Raw genomic sequence first — 16,812 nt, forward strand, 5'->3', positions numbered from 1 at the left:
GCATCTCTCTTAGAAGCTGTGAAATTTTTATTGAGCATCATCATAGTACAAAAAAACAGTGCCCTGTGTTCTTGTGAATGAGGGTACAAACCATTGAGTACATGAAGTAAATAGCCCAAAAAATCTGGGCTTGTTATCTGTGTAATTTCTCTCTTTTTATATTATTAATTAATGTAGGATTATCTTGTAAATCACTTAGAACCATGAAGTGATGCATTCCTGCCAAAGGGTAAGATTATAGATAGCTGGACATGAGCCAGAATAAGGCAGTTATAAATTAGTGAAAGTTCAGCTGCAGTCAAGTTAAGTAGTGTAGAGTCATTTGAATGCATGGACTATATTGAAGACTGATGTGAAGTGTACTGTGCAGCAACACTATCAGAATTCTCAAGACCTGTGTTACTAATGTAATGAAAATGGCAGACAAACAAAATTGTGTACTGAGCATTCAACCATGCAGCCGTATTTAACAGAAGAAGTTGTGGGAATGCGCTGCCCATGAATTATAATGTTGTGTGTCCACAATTTTTATAAATTAACAAGCCAACTGTTTCAAATCCAAATGCACTTCCACAACTGAGATTTTAGGTTCACAGTTCGCAGAGACCAACTGATACGGGAGCACACTACAACGAAAACATTTCATTGTGAGTCTGATTCCTTAAAACATTCACACCAGCACTGAGAACTGTGTTTCTTTCTGTGGGGTGGCATATGTATTCACACTTCCCTTCATCTAGTGGAGCTGCTTTTCCTGTTTCTCACAATGGGCCAGCAGTGGTATTGAAATGCCATAGGCTGTTGTTTTAATATATTGACATTTTATTTTGAAAGTAGTAGGAGTCCATTATTTTTAAAAAATGGGAGATCCATAAAATTATTTTACGCCAGAGTAACACAAATTATGTGGTATCTCATATGTTCAGAAAGCTCTCTTGTTGAATGGTCATACAAAATTGTATTAACAGCTGTTTGTTGTGCCTGGCTGATGGCTAATACATCATATGTCAGTGTATTGCTGGTAGCATAATTGTTAAGAGTTGAAGTGTGACCACTGGCTGAGCTTGCTGGCATGAACGTGTTAAAGAAATGGGTTGGGGGATGTTACTGGTGCATATCTAAAATATGACACTACAATTTCACCACAGATACTTTCAAAAATAATGCCCAAGACTAAAAAATATTATTTCTGGTAATAAACACCAATATCTCAATGCTCATTTTACATTCCTATATCCATTTTCCTTATCACAGCACTGTCTGTGTAGGCAGGCAAGTCTCTGTGTTCCTATGTAGCCCAGACTTGTGCCAGCAGTAGCATAGCTACTGGCAGGTCTAACTTAGGTGGACAGGTCTCAGCAGAGGAACCAGACAAAGTGGACCTCCCAATGTCCCACTCCCTTTTCATTTCCATCCCCTGATTTCCCTTCCATCATCTACTTCACTGGTGTAGGAGCTGGGCAACGTCAATAGACAAAGGCTGTCTTCTGCGTAGATGATGCAGGATGGGGCCATAACCAGACTAAAGCCTCTATCAGGAAGGTGGAGAATAAATGACTGGATCACAAGTTTTGAGGGTTATATCAATACTGAGTAGCATGGAGAGCTGCATAAAACCAGTCTCAGGACTGAAGACCACAACAACAACATCAATGCTGAAACTCAAGTTAAGATTTTGGCAGATGTGGTAGCTGTGTGTGAAGGAAGGGCATGGAAAGGCCTTGATGGAAAGGGTGAGGGCGAATGACTGACACCTTAAAATTGGTTTTTAAACTAGGGTATGGTAACCCTGACAGAAGAGTCCCTGGTCCTCAAGGTTGGAGTTGGTCATTGGAGTGATGATCATACAGCAGAAAAATTTAATCAAGTTTAAAAGCCGACAAATCAGTCTTGGATACCAGACAGCTTAACTGGATGACAAACATGGCAAGGGAAAATGAAAAAATGATTTCATCATAGCTAACTGGGGTGTCAAAAACCTCAGCCATCCAGGGATTACTGCAATAGTAGTGTCGAAGATAAGACATTGTGAGGTAGATGTAGAGGCTTTGCAGCAAATAAGATGGATAGGCAAAGGAGTATGCGAAGCAAGTAGAAACTCTATAATATTTTATGACAAAGGACCTGAAGGCAGTTTGGGATGAGTTTTGCCATCAGTAAGAGCATGGCAAACCAAGTAAAGGAGTTTAAAGCTGTCAGCAACATTTTGTCATTCACAACATTCAAGCAGGAATGCCATGATGTCACCTTCATTGATGTCCATGCCCCTCCTGATAGCAAGACTGATGATGAAAAAGAACAGTTTTATGAAGAACTAGACTGTGTGAACAAATAAGTTCCAAAAAGAAATACAAATGTACTTTTAGGTGATTTTAAACCAGAGTAGGAAAGGAAAATATCTGTGCTCTGACCATAGGAAAGCACAACTTGCATGAAGAAACCATTCAGGATAATTACATTTGCCATTACAGATAACATTGTTATCAGCTCAACAAAATTCTCACATAAGAAAATTCATCTAGGTACGTTGTGCCCACCGGATAGAAAAACTCTCAGTCACATACAACATGTAATGACAGACATGCAGAACTCGCAAATAGTGAAAGATGCCATAGTTTGAAGAGGAGCAGAGTGTAGGTTTGATCATTTCTTGGTGCAAGAAAAACTAGACCTAGAAAATTTCAGATTTGTTAAAAAAAAAAAAAAAATGGAAACCCATGGTCTTATGTGGCAAAACTAAAGCATGAGGAAAAACATTAAGAGTTTGAATTAGAAATAAATAACCATTTCAACGTACTACAAAATGCACATGAAGAATATGTGGAGAAAGTGCAGCACATTGTAAAGACAGACATATGCTCCAAATAAAGTGCTGGGTAGACGAAAAGACAGGGATAGAGAAGATGGTTTAGTGAGGAATGCAGAGATGTAATTTAGAGAACTAAGAAAGCATGTAAGTTACGGCTACAGGATACTAAGAACACATGTGAGTTATGGCTACAGGATACAGATAATGAAACACAGAGGATAAAATGTCTACAGGCATGCAAAGAGACATCAAGAGTACTGAGAACTGAAAAAAGAAAATTACTAATAAAAAATTTTGAAAACGTGGAAATGGATAGCCAAAACCTGGATTACAGGAGATTCTTCTAACATCTGAAAGCAGCAAAAAAGGGTTGCACACAAGAAGTCAATACATCAGTGGATAAATGGCAACATTATTGTTGCTAAATCAGTCTTAGAGCAACAGATAGAATATTTCAACAATCTGCTCTCGACTGCCCTAGTACAAAGCTACATTTAAGTGAAAACCAAAAAGAAACAAATGGGACAAGAGATTTATTTCATGGTGGATAGCACTGAGAAAGTCATAAGGAAGATGAAAAGCAATGTAGTGCGTGTACATAAATGTTGCAGTATGGAAAAGGCAGACTACAGATCGAGCTGTGCAAACTCATTCAGCTCATTTGGGAGACTGAGATGATGCCAGAAGGCTGGAAGACTGCAGTCATTTGTCCAATATATGAGAAAGGAAGCTAAGTAGATTGCTCTAAGTACTGAGGAATCAGTTTACATAACATGACATAGAAGATCCTTTTTACAGTAATTTTAGAAAAGCTGAAATCAAACTGGATTCCATCAAAACCGCTCAACTCCTGACAATGTGTTGCTCTTAGACAAATTCTTGAGAAATATTGAGAAAGAGAGAGAAAAATTCATGTACTGTTCATAGGTTTTCAAAGAGCTTACGACAGTATTAATTGAGATAGCCTCTATTAACCTTCAAGGTGTTCTGTATCCCATACAAACTCATTGAACTAATTAGATTATGTATGGGTGAATCAAGAGTGATAGTAAGAACTTTCGCCATAAGAACTGGATTAAGACTGGGGAATGCACTGGCATGCATTCTGTTTTACCTCATCCTGGAGAAAGTAATAAGACAGAGCAAAGTTGAAGAATGTAATGGACAACAAATGGAAGATGGCAGGTTTCTGATATTTGCATATGCAGATAATAGTGATAGTGAGCAAGAGTGAACTAGATCTTGGAGAGACGTATGAAAGGTTCACCGTAGCAGCAAGTAAAGCAGAACTACTTATCAATACATGAAATCAGAACATATTTAAGTAGTCAGAACTATGCACAAGAGCATTTCACAGTTTATGGAGACAAATTCATGTCCTTGGATCTCTGAAGTACCAGGGAAGTTGGTACAACTGTTTTAATCAAATACCCTTAGATGCGTATGAAAGAAATTTTGCAAGCTCCAGATGTCTATATTCCCTCAGAGATTACTTCAAGTCTAAAACCATATCACATTCTGTCAAACTGAATATTTACTATGCTGTTATAAGCTCCATTGTCCTCTATGGTTCAAAGAGCTGGACTTTAGGTCAACTGACTTCTTAAGCAACCTTTCATTTCACACATTATAACAAAAAGACCCCTGGCCAAGGAGTATAATCGGAAGATGACATAAAGAGAGGTGTGGAAGCTTTGAATGTAGTCAATTGGGAGGAAACAGCAACAGACAGAATGCAGTGGAGAATGATTATTGACACAATGCAGGATTCCACAAGGCCGGGGACTGCTGCTCTTATAGGCAGTCCTGATATTCTCTAATTTCTTTTTTTCCTTTGTTGCACCAGTGTCATGTTCTGTTGCCTTTGTTTTTGCTACTAGTTTGTAAAGCTCTTGATTCTGAACACCTATATAGCAATGTGCTCATTTATGATTTCGCACTTAGAAGCCCACAGCACGAATGATGAGCCGTCTGACTTGACAGCACTAGATGGTCGGATATGGTTGGCTGGCCCATGGCACAGCCATCCAAGACCTGAAAAGGGTGCTGTTCAAAGACAAGCCTACACATGACCTATCACTGTGTCTCAACTGAGCAAAGCTGCCTGACCAAATCAGGCCGTCTTCAACATCCTTTGCACCCCATGTACTATTACTGCCAGGTATTTCTCATAATTCGAGTGGTTCCATTTGTAATTCATTGACCTTGAACTCAGTTTATATGAAAGTACCTTTCTTTAAACTTTATTTTAGTTTGAGAGATACTTAAGGTTGCATCTAAAGTCAGTTTGCTGATTATTTTAAAATTTCATTGCATAGTGATGCTACTAGTTTCATCCATTACTTCTTATTGTAAATAACTGTGTCATATTGCCTTTTCTTTGTTTGTATTTTAAAATAGACAATTGCATTGATTTTAGTGTGTGTGTATGTGTGTGTGTGTGTGAGAGAGAGAGAGAGAGAGAGAGAGAGACTGTGCTATTGATTACTGATTTTTACAGAACTGGCTTGACTTAGTGATGGATTTCTTTTAACTGCACTCATTTTGAAGATTTTTTTTAGAGTGCTAAAGACCCTGATATCATGCACCCAACTTCTATCATCCATCTAAAGGGCTGAGTTCAAAGGCTGTGTCCCAAGTAGTCACTGATCCACATTTGAAATCACATATGCATTTTAATTCTTCTCATTTGAGAATAATTTTCTTAGGATATCATTAATCTATCACTATTATTCTTTTCATCTCCTTGTTCATATAATACTTATACAAGGGAACACGGCAGTAGGAAAATTTGATACCTATAAGAAAGCAGTGTACTGTCCTTTGAAACTAGATGTCTTATTTGAATATAAATATTTTGACATATTTCTCCATTTCTCTTATTTCTGTAAAGCTAAATAAACGAACAGTAGGGATTTATGTCCTGACAATGGCCATGTTATGAGAGACAGAACATAAGATCAGATGGGAGAAGGAAATTGGCCATGCCTTTTTAAAGGAACAGCTTGGCATTTGCCTAAAGTGTTTTAAGGATGCCACATAAAACCTCAATCTGGATGGCCGAGCTGTTATTCTGAAAGCAATTCCAGTGTTTTAATCAGTGTGCCTTCTGTGAAATTGTGTGAATTCCATGTGGAGGATGTAAGCAAAGTAAGTGGCACAACAGTTTCCGAATTTTGTGTTGATTATTTATGTTCTACCATTCATTTACTCATACACCGTAGTCCTAAAGACTGCATACCATGCTCTTTTCTCCTCTCACTTGAACTATGGTATTGAAATTTGGGGGGCAACAACCAAAGCTAATCTAGATAAGCTACTCATTCTTCAAAAAAGGGGTGTGAGAATAATCTGTGGAGCAAAATATAGGGAATCTTGTCGCAACTTGTTTCCAAAAACAGAGGTGTTAACTGTTATAAACACATACATTCTAAAAGCCATATTGCTTGTGAAAAGACTGCACCCAAACACTTATTCAGATTTCCACCAGTACAATACTAGATATAAAGAAAGATTTTACATTGGCAGCCACAGAACAGCACTTTACGAAAAGGGGCCTCAGTATGCAGGTATAAAATTAGCTAATGCACTGCCTAGAGCAGTCATGGCTCTTCCTACAATTAAACTGAAACATCAGCTTAAGAAATTTTTATTAAAACACCCTTTCTACACATTAGAAGAGTACCATACTTATATGAAGAACAACAAATGCTTTGTGAAATTGTGTGAACAGAAATAAGTAAACACCTTATTGTAATTTTTTTGTAAATTAATGACGTATTCAGAAGAATGTGTCTTGTGTATTGTACAAATAACTTTAATCATTACTGTTTCTTTGTACATGTGCAGTGTACCATTCGATGTTGAATAAAGCTATTATTATTATTATTATTATTATTATTATTATATTATTACTTCTCACTTATTTTATATGCAATAAATAAATAAATAAACACAAAACAATCATTGACAGTTTATATTTCACAAGTTTTATTTACATATGTGCAAAACCAAAATACAGCAAAGTATCTCAATCATACACAGAAGTTAATAATAATTTTTATGCTACCAGTTATCACAGCTTTGACAAATAATATTTGATTTTTGCTTCATTTGTTATGTACATATTGTACAAATATAAATTCATTCCATTAGAATGATGATTCCACTAGAAGCCCTCACAATATTTTTCTGAACACTTTTGACAGAATTTACAATTGTTATCATTTCATCTAAAATGTAAGAACATTTTGACATTATTCCCACCTGAACCTACAAAAAAGCATTGTTAACTTTCGCTTTCCTTTATTTTGTGTTCTTTTTAATATTTAAGAGAAGCTAACAAACTATTGGGATGAAAATATATTAATACTGAATTTAAATATTGACACTTCCAACATAAAATATGAATGAAGCAATACATATTTTTCTGTTGCCAATGTAATTAAGTACATATAATATTTCAAACAAATTCTCTGTCTTACAGAAAATATTTTCCATCAGACTGGTGTTGATCAGTCTCCAATGTCGAAACCATGTCTAAAAGATTCGAAACAGCAGTATGCTTCTATAAATTTACAGTTTTAATATAATGGACTCCAAACACATGTACCTGTAATCAATCTAAATAAATTGCACTTGTAATGTTTTATTTTTAGACTGGAATCTTTTGCTGATACTTCCATTTTTTTAAAGACTTCGATATTATCAGGAGTGAAATGTTCTTTTATGTTGTAACCTGGTTTTGGTTTGGTAAATATATTGCTGATTATTTAAGTCAAAAGCCCATGAGGCAACAGAAACGGAAGTATGAAACCGGTATTTCTTACTACATCTTCTGTTAGAGCACAAAAGGAAATTCTTCAGTGCATAAAACCATACTCTCACAAAGATAGTATTGTAATTGAAAGATTATTTTATTCTATTGTCATTCTGTTTCAACTTAAACATATAACAGTCTTGTGACAAAAGTGAAGGAATCTGGAAACTATTAATAACTCCAGTGAACACATTCTGCACAATAATGATTGTTTCAAAGAACACTAGGTAGCACTCAAAGAGTAATGTGGAGGAAGGCCAAGGAATGGTATTTTTTCAGGATACTGGCATGATATATTTAATTTTCATTTTAATATGGAGCATCTAAAAACATGTTTTTTTCTCTTTCCTGTGATCTCATTTTTTATATATGTTAACATGTTTTATTGTTACATCAAAAATATTATCTTTTATTGACAACTTCACAACAATTTGTTTTTATTTCATTCAGTATATTACCAGATACTTTCTGTTTAATGCAACATAACAATTTTCTTTTACTGTTGAGTGGCTTGAAATAAGAACAGAAGCGTCATTGGTATCTCATTTCAGAAATGAAGACAACTTTTTGTACAAATTCTCCATGACTGAAAGAAATATTAAAACATAAGTTGCTTATTATTCACCTATGGTCAGTCATTTTATTTTTTTAATTGATAAATATTACTTATTTGTTTTCCTTTTATCCATGTAATTTAGCCTGTTATCTTTTGGTGTCTGTGATCATTCCTTGCTTGCTACATTTAGCTTGCCTTTTCCCCAGATTATCATATTGCAAGTGATACCACATATTAACATTCTGATCATAATTTTACCAATTCAGAAGCTCAACTAATAAATTTTCCATAATAATCATTACACCTTGTAGCCTGAAAGTCACAGACAGAAACTTTCTTGAAAGCTCTTAAGAGTTTAAAACATTGATATCAATGAGTGTTTCTAGATCTATAATGGGAGTATATAAATCGAAAAAATTCATTCGAATTCCTCATAAAGTTTTCTGTACATCCACCTGTCCACAAATAAAGCACATCAAAGTAAAGAAAACGTAGGGAATGTAATGCTCTGTTGATAAAAGTAAGAATGCTGTACAAAACAGAAAAAAAGCTGGTAGCAAATAATACCTTTAATCCTTTCAAGTGATGTTAGACTATTACAAATGAATATGCTGACACCTGATGGCAAACTGAATTTCTTGCCAGTGTGTCAAAGAAACTGTATGTAGTATGGTCACTTTTTTATTTTACCTGATGCAAGAAATAAACATGTCTATTACTAACAGTGACAGTTTGGTTGCTAACTATTCTGTGAGACCGCAGTTGGCTAGATTGTAGGCATGTGAGCAATTGATGTATGATTTTACTGGCACATCATAAGAACAAGTCATACCTTTCAAATTGGTTTTGGTTTTATATCACACAGAGACATGTACATCAGTTATCATAACTATCCCAACAATCGTATTTTTAAGTCAAGTAAACATTCTGTTCAAATTATTTAATATTTGTAATGCATCTCACATCTGGAAAGGTCCATTTCTATTTTGAACACGGTACTAAATTTGGTACTGATTTACAGTTTCATGTCCTGTTTGTGTTCATTATAAAAAAGAATAAATATAAATTAGTTTTGGAGTGTATGTTTGCAGTGGTTGTGTATATAACTGCCAGCATGGAAAACTGGTTTTTCTGGCCAGTGAACAATGTACTTATGGTTCTTACAATTGTTCACATAACCTACACAGTTATTAACAAAATGAATATATGGACAAAAGTAAAAACTGCACTTATATCAAATGATTGAACACAATACTACTAAACAGTTAACAGTACAAAAACGTGTGAACCTTTTGAGAACAGTCAATTTCAACATGAATATTCTTCAGACAGGGCCAGTATAGTCGTCTTTGTTTTATGAACACATGGTAAACAGGAACCATATTATTTTGTTTTATCAGCAAACAGTACAAGAAGAAAGCATTTGAGCAGTTCATGAATTAATCTTATGATCAAGGTCAGTGTATTTGTTGTTGGGATTGACTATTTTAACATACATCTTCATAAATTTTCATCAAGCAACGATTCCAGGAACAGATGAAGCCACCATATTTACTAATGAAAGCACCATTTTCATTAAAACACTTCAAAATGTTTTTATAGCACATAGAAGATATTTTTCAATAACAAGTCCTCTTTTATACAATATTACTGAAGTATAATAGTGACATTATACATTCACTATAAGGCTTTGAGATCTATAGAAAATTACACAGGGCACACACATCATGTGATTTTTTCTGGTGTTACAGTTGATATTGCAGATTGATGTTCTTGTGTCAGCAAAGGGATGAGTGGTCCACGAAGTAATGCCCCCTCAGCGGCATCAGCAGCAATGGCTGGAGACATGGAAAGTGCAGGGTTCGCAACTGCTATTATATTTCCTCCACTGGATGCTATCACCTGTAAATAAAATATAATTTATATACACCCTAAAAATAATTAATTAATATCTTAATGTACCATGTTTGTTCAGTATTTGTCATATAATGGCATTAATTTAAGTAAAATATAAGATGATTTGACAGTGATAATCAGTTGAACAGAGGAGAAATAAGAAGTCAAACATTTAAAGCAAATATAGCACCTATAAGATGAAGGGTGGTGGACACATATACAAGTAACAGTCCTCTCGTATTAACTTATAACTTCATAATTATAAAGTAACTCCACTAACTATTTCTATTAAATAAAAATATAACTTTCAGTTAATCTATCATTTTTCACTGAAAACATACTTGCACTTTGCTTTCCTGATAAGGATCTTCAAAATTGGTTGACTGTGTATTTACACTTTCCTTATTTTGATTAGCAACCATCTCCTTGACAACTCGCAAACCCTCATCCATTAATGTTTCATTTACCATCTGCAAATAAGAATGTGAATTAGAACCAATTTATCAACAACAGTTGTCTTACAATGTGTGCCACCAATTACCCACTACTTTTGTGTGATAAAGTAAACTACAATTAGGTTGGAACAATATAAAGAAAATTTGGTGTAGGAAAGTGACTGAAAGAATTCAAGAGAAACACTACATAACCACACAAGGAAGATTGTCGATTTGTCCATTGCTGGTAATGAAATTTTAGTGCTTGTCATAGACGTCACTTTATTCTTATGGTCTAAGAAAGGATGTTGTACGTTGTGAAAAAGGACACAGCTGTGGAGCACAGTGTCTTGAAATTCGAGGAGTTCTCTAAATAGTGTACATATTACTGTAGTGCGGCCACATTTAGATGTTGCAAATATATAGTTTCAAGTTTATGCTACAGCTATTATCTTTTCAATCAGATTTAGCTCATGGTGAATGAATGAACTAGTGAACGAAGAGTCTGTAAATATTACTACCACCCAGAAGTAAATAGCAAAGATGTCTAGTTGATTTTTTAGACAGAAATCAAGTTTGTCATAACCACTGAGTGGGCAGCTTAGAACAAGTAGCTGAGCTGTCTACAAAAGTTATAAGAGTGATGCATTAATGCTACATCATAGTGTACAATATTGCCACTGATGACTAAAATTTCATGAAGTCATTGCATGTGCTGGGTGCCAAGGAAACTGAAAGACTAGCAGAAGGATAACATGGAAGATTAGTATATACTTTAAGCTGCAGAAGTACACAGTTTATTAGAAGGAATCACAACTGATTAAGAATCATGGTCATACCATTACATGATTGAGATGAACAAGTCTGACGTTCCAGAAGAAAACTGCCGCAATAGTGGAAGTAATGGGTTGTTAGATTTGTCCCATACATTGAAAAAGAGTTAAGATGTTGCTTTATTGTGTGTAATTTATATTTTGTGTAACTTGTTCAACCTTTTGTTTAGAAATATTAAGCACAGCATATTGATTCACCATCGGATCTTATTACATTAATTGGCCATCTGAATTTATCCTCAACTAGTGTTAAATCTTGAGGCCTTTCTCTCACTCATAATCACTTCTGACAACCCAGGAAGCTTCAGCATTCACTGAGCTTGATCTTCAGCATTTCACTGTGATCCTGGCACACACACTTTATGTCTCAGTTTTAAAGTTTTGTACATTGCATGTGCATTGATTTCAGTTATTCCGTATACCACTTATCTTATTATTAATTCATTTGCTTTGCATTGTAGGAGTCACTTTTGTTCCTTTAAAACCTTACTGGATTATGCTACACAGAGACTGGTATTTCATTTTCTCCCATTTTCCATTTAAATGGTTTCAGTTCGTGCATGCTTACGAAACATTGTCTAATGATTGCAAATGGCACTAAATCGCTGCTTTTGAAAGATGACTGCACAGGTGAAACTTTTTTTGGTGCTTTATTCTAAAATACATTCACTTTAGCATATCATTCACTTAAAATCAATGTGCATCCCTGGTAGCTGAGTGGACAGCCAGCACGGTAACTCAGCGTGTTCGGTCAGAGGGTTAGCTGCCCTCTGTAATAAAGAAACTGAGTTAATGGATCAATGACGAACTGAAATGGGTGTCTTGCGACGTCCGCACCGAGCAGATACAACGAACGAAAACGACAAAAAAAAGTGGTCAGTGCGACAGAATGTCAATCCTAAGGGCCCGGGTTCGATTCCTAGCTGGGTTGGAGATTTTTTTCGCTCAGGGACTGGGTGTTGTGGTGTCCTAATCATCATCATTTCATCTCCATCAACACGCAAGTCACCGAAGTGGCGTCAAATCGAAAGACTTGCACCCTGACGAACGGTCTACCCGACGGGAGGCACTAGTCACAAGACATTTATTTACTTAAAATCTATGTTACACTGTGGGCTCCATATACAGTTTTACATCCATTCCATCCAATTCACTCATGAATAACTTGTTTAAACTACTGAATAAAAAACTAGTAGATATGAATTTTGGATGGTCATCAACAGATGATATTTCTTTTTTCTGTCTCAATTTCCTGCCATGCCTTTGCTATTCTCCAGTCATTTTTTTCTATGCAGGACTGATTCCACAATTAAAAGTGTAAATCATAGTATATCCTTGAAAAATTGTTGTGTGCTCTGAGAAATATAATCAGTTTTGTGGAAGGAAATTGGTATGCTTGTTGTCATCTGCTATGAATAAAATAAAGATTGGTGAGAGGAAGGAGGTGGGAGGAGAAATAGAGTGATGGAGAATAAAAAATAGATTAAGGAAAGTGGAGGCTGAATACAAAGCACCTCCAAATGTGTCTTGGCAATTAACAAATACTAATGAACACTGCACATATTTTTGTACCATTAGAGGTCACTTTTACTTTCGATGCTATTTTTTTGGCTGGGATGAATGAGGTTTTGCCTTTGTACTGCATGTGAAGATGCTCATAAATTTGTTTAAAAAGTGTATTTGATATCCAAAGGGAATGGTTTTGCAATCATTATTATTTTTTGTAGCAGAAGTTTTTAATATCTACTTTAGAATGTTACTACAATCCAATACTATATTCCTTACTTTATATCATAAATGATTTTGCAAGACTGACAATTTTGAACTATGCAGTGCTACTGGTACATGTGTATGGAGGAGTAAAAGTCCAGCTAAAACATGCCACATACACCACCTACATAAAGAACATCAATACTTATATAATGGTGGATGTAGAAGAAACTTGTTGATATCTGTGATCCATAACTACAAACCATATACCAGTAGAATCCTCTACTCAACTATCTACAGTTGTTTTCTACTTTCCTCCATTAGCTGCCTACAGATTTTTTCATCACATAAATTTTTACCTGTATTCTGGCATCACTGTTGTATTCACTTATATTTAAATAGCTTTACAACTAATTTTCTCAGCTCTTGCAGCTGAGACTGCTCTGCAACTATAGGTACACATTATTTTCAACTTCTGTTTAACATCCTGTTGGACTGTAATACTGTGATGACACTGAAGGCACACAAAGGTAAATTACATTAAATATGAATAAAAATTGGAAATCTTGTGTATTTGTCCTGGAGCTGAAATAGTTCGACAAAAATGGGAACGAACCAATCTGCTGTATAACATAAGACATAAAATATTGTATTTAGTGAGGGGCAACTAAATATTGAACAATGATGTTCATAATTTCTATGTCTTGCTGCGACTTGAAAATCTTAACCTATAGTGTACAACTCATTGTTAAAGTTAGTAATAGAATAAAATAAATAAGTCATAAAATTATAAACTGTGTTCAGATTTTATAAAAAGACATATGCATTTTTGTCACTCAAGTAGCACCATAACAACAGTTAATTATAAGCCATTTTTGGATTGATTAGTTTCTTCAGTAGCAAATTAAAACTAAATGGGACACAAACAGGTGTTGCAAGAAATACATGGAGAAATTTCACTTAGCTGCTCGTGTTAAAGAGCACAACAGGAGTGAGGTGATAAAATCACATCACAATCATGATTAAAATCTTCACCTTCACAAATAGGATAGATTAAGTATCAAATATAAGAGAAGAATCAACCATGGGAAAAGAACTGGAGCTAAAATATATATATAAGTAGAAACAAAAACAGAAATGAAAGGGCAGGAAAATGTTAATAAGAAAGATAGAAAGAAAAATTGAGGTATATTGCAAAGAAAAATCAGTGTGGGGTCCAAGAAAGGACATGTTGAAGGACCAGTAAAAACACGGCTTTAAAAAAGTGGAATAGAACGCAAGATTTATCATATCAAATAGAAACCAAGCATCTCTGAAAAAACATTTACTACCTCATGAGTTCTAAAATCAATGCATGGAATGAATAATAAATCCACATAACCTAAATAGTAGACCAGGCATTCATAAACCTCTAAATGTGAAACATACATGTTGAATGATTTGTACAAATTTTGCAAGAGTGCACCACCTCCTATGAACTCAGCTGTTTATGACACATAAAAGACTAACTTGTTTCTGCCTCCCTGACAGCAGTAGTCACAAAGTTTGCTACCACACATCTTTCAACCCTCATTTTACCATACTAGGATTTTAGGTTTTTCATTTTTCAGTCTTTCCATGCCTACAGATGTGTACTGACTCAGGTAACATGGCTCACTGGTTTGAATCTCCCTACAGTATAGGAGGTTATTATGAAGTCCACAAGACATTTCAAAAAATTGTTGCAGATAAATGGCCAAGACCAATTTAAGAAATGATACAGTACATTAAAGACAAGCTCTCTAAGTTTTTCACAATATTTATGAATGTTCTACATGTCCATCCTTTGTCACGTGGCACGCATCTAATCAGTTGTCGAATTCTGCCCATGCTCAACTCAATGTATCATGTGAGACAGTAGGTACAGCTGCTGTGATCTGTGTCACAAGTCTTTGAGTTTCTGTAGCAGAGGTATTCTTGGTGTAAGCCCACAAGTAAAAATCACTAGGCTTAAAGTCTGGTGACCATGGTGGCCACTCAAGTAGCACCATGGCAGTGGCTGCAATACCACATATCCAATGACATGGCTACTTCTCATTCAGGTAATGTTGCACACAATTGTGGAAATATGGGTAGGTGCCATCGTGTTGGAAGATGAAATCCCTGCTATCAGTTTCAAGTTTTGGGATGAGCTAGAATTGCACATGTCGAGGTAGGTGATACCACTGACAGTTCTCTCAGAGAAGAAGACACCACATAGAGCATGTTAACTTTCTCCGAATCCTGGACATGTTCAACATTTGCATGTGAATTCTCTGTTCCCTAGAGGTGTGTGTGTGTATTGTGTTAGTTGACCTACCCCCCAAAAGAAAGATTGGCTTCATCATTCCAGATTAATTTGCTTGTGATGTCATCATTTTAAAGATGGTTCTGCGCATGCAGAACTGCAGATGGTGCAATTTTATCATCAAGGCCTTTGGCTTCCAGGAGTGCAATTTGTATGATTTCATTCAGGTATAGTATTTTCCATACTATAGGCTGAGGAATGTTCAGTCTGTCCCAGCCCAGATATGTAGATTTTCTGGGACTTTGCAACATTTCATCTCTCACATGAGTCACTGTCTGTTTCAAAATGCCTGGTTGCTACAAACATTATAACAGACAACCAGTCTCCTCAATTTTTTTGTACCACTTCACTATGCTGTTATAGACTGGTGGTGTCTTTGCCATGGGAAGCTCTTTGCACACTCACCACTGATTGGCTACTTGTAAAGTTTAGCACACAAATGCTTTTTCTACCCAATTTACCACCATTTTCAGAAACTATAGTTCATGAAGTCCCTGAAGGTGGTTTTACAAACTAACTTGCCAGTAAAGCAAACTCTGAGAGTTTGTCTTTCATGTAACGTATTATTTATTATGTTATGTTTAGCCATTTCCCTATACCAATTTTAAGAAAAGTTTCATGAACTTTATAATTACTCTCCATATATGCCATGAGTTTTCAGTCAGTACAACCCATTCCATAACACCTTTTATAAGATATTTAGGGTGGATTCCTTTACCTATCCCCGTATACTCCTGATGCCCTTCTTCTGGTGCTAAATACTGCTTGTCTCTGCCAATCTTTTTTAATACAACAATATTGTCTGTGTGTTGTTGAAGTTCTTTCTTGTACATCCATCCATTTCCCAATCCAGGAGTTGATTTCTAAAGTTCTCATCAAATTTGTTTCAGCAATTACTGGGCCACAATCAGTAATACATTTAGAGGTGTGTTCTTGGTAAACACTTTGGTTTCCTTGTACAGAAACAGTTTCATAAGTAATAAATATGCCCATGAGAACTTTGTAGTACATTTAAGCACTCATCATATATTTTGTTAGTCCTACCTACTCATAAGTCCTCGACACAACCACAAAATGTGGGTCCCATTCTTCCTGTCAACAACACTTAAGTAATTATGGTGGGCTTATACCCATGTCCTGCACTTCTTCCTGATGCTCTATTATAGTGTACTCCCATGATGTATCTATCCCTCAGTCTTCCTGTAGGTATATTGCCCCATGTTGTCATTTCATGTAACTGTTTCAGTATTCTAAAAACTCCCATTGTTCAACATGCACATACCAAACAGAATCTGAATACAGATATAATTTTATTTTGCCAACTTTGGAATATTCTTTGAGCTCAATGTTAATGGCAAAGTGTGAAGCATGCATACAGTAATGAATAAACTGACACTTTACTCTAGTAATACATAACACTTCTGGTTTC

At 35.4% G+C, this 16,812-nt stretch overlaps 1 protein-coding gene across 1 annotated transcript in view; it reads right to left on the reverse strand.

Annotated features, from left to right (window-relative positions):
* Positions 1 to 6,771: 6,771 nt before the first annotated feature.
* Positions 6,772 to 16,812, reverse strand: part of LOC126204136 (NGFI-A-binding protein homolog) — a 456,325-nt gene continuing 446,284 nt past the window's right edge. Inside the window, exons 12-13 of the mRNA XM_049938579.1 lie at positions 10,422 to 10,550; positions 6,772 to 10,086 (exon numbers count right to left, since the gene is read on the reverse strand). Coding sequence (XP_049794536.1) covers positions 9,910 to 10,086; positions 10,422 to 10,550 — 306 coding nt within the window. The 3' untranslated portion in view covers positions 6,772 to 9,909. The remainder of the gene's footprint in view (positions 10,087 to 10,421; positions 10,551 to 16,812) is intronic.

This window comes from Schistocerca nitens, chromosome 1, assembly GCF_023898315.1.
Source record: "Schistocerca nitens isolate TAMUIC-IGC-003100 chromosome 1, iqSchNite1.1, whole genome shotgun sequence".
In the NCBI taxonomy this organism is placed as follows: Eukaryota; Metazoa; Arthropoda; class Insecta; order Orthoptera; family Acrididae; genus Schistocerca; species Schistocerca nitens.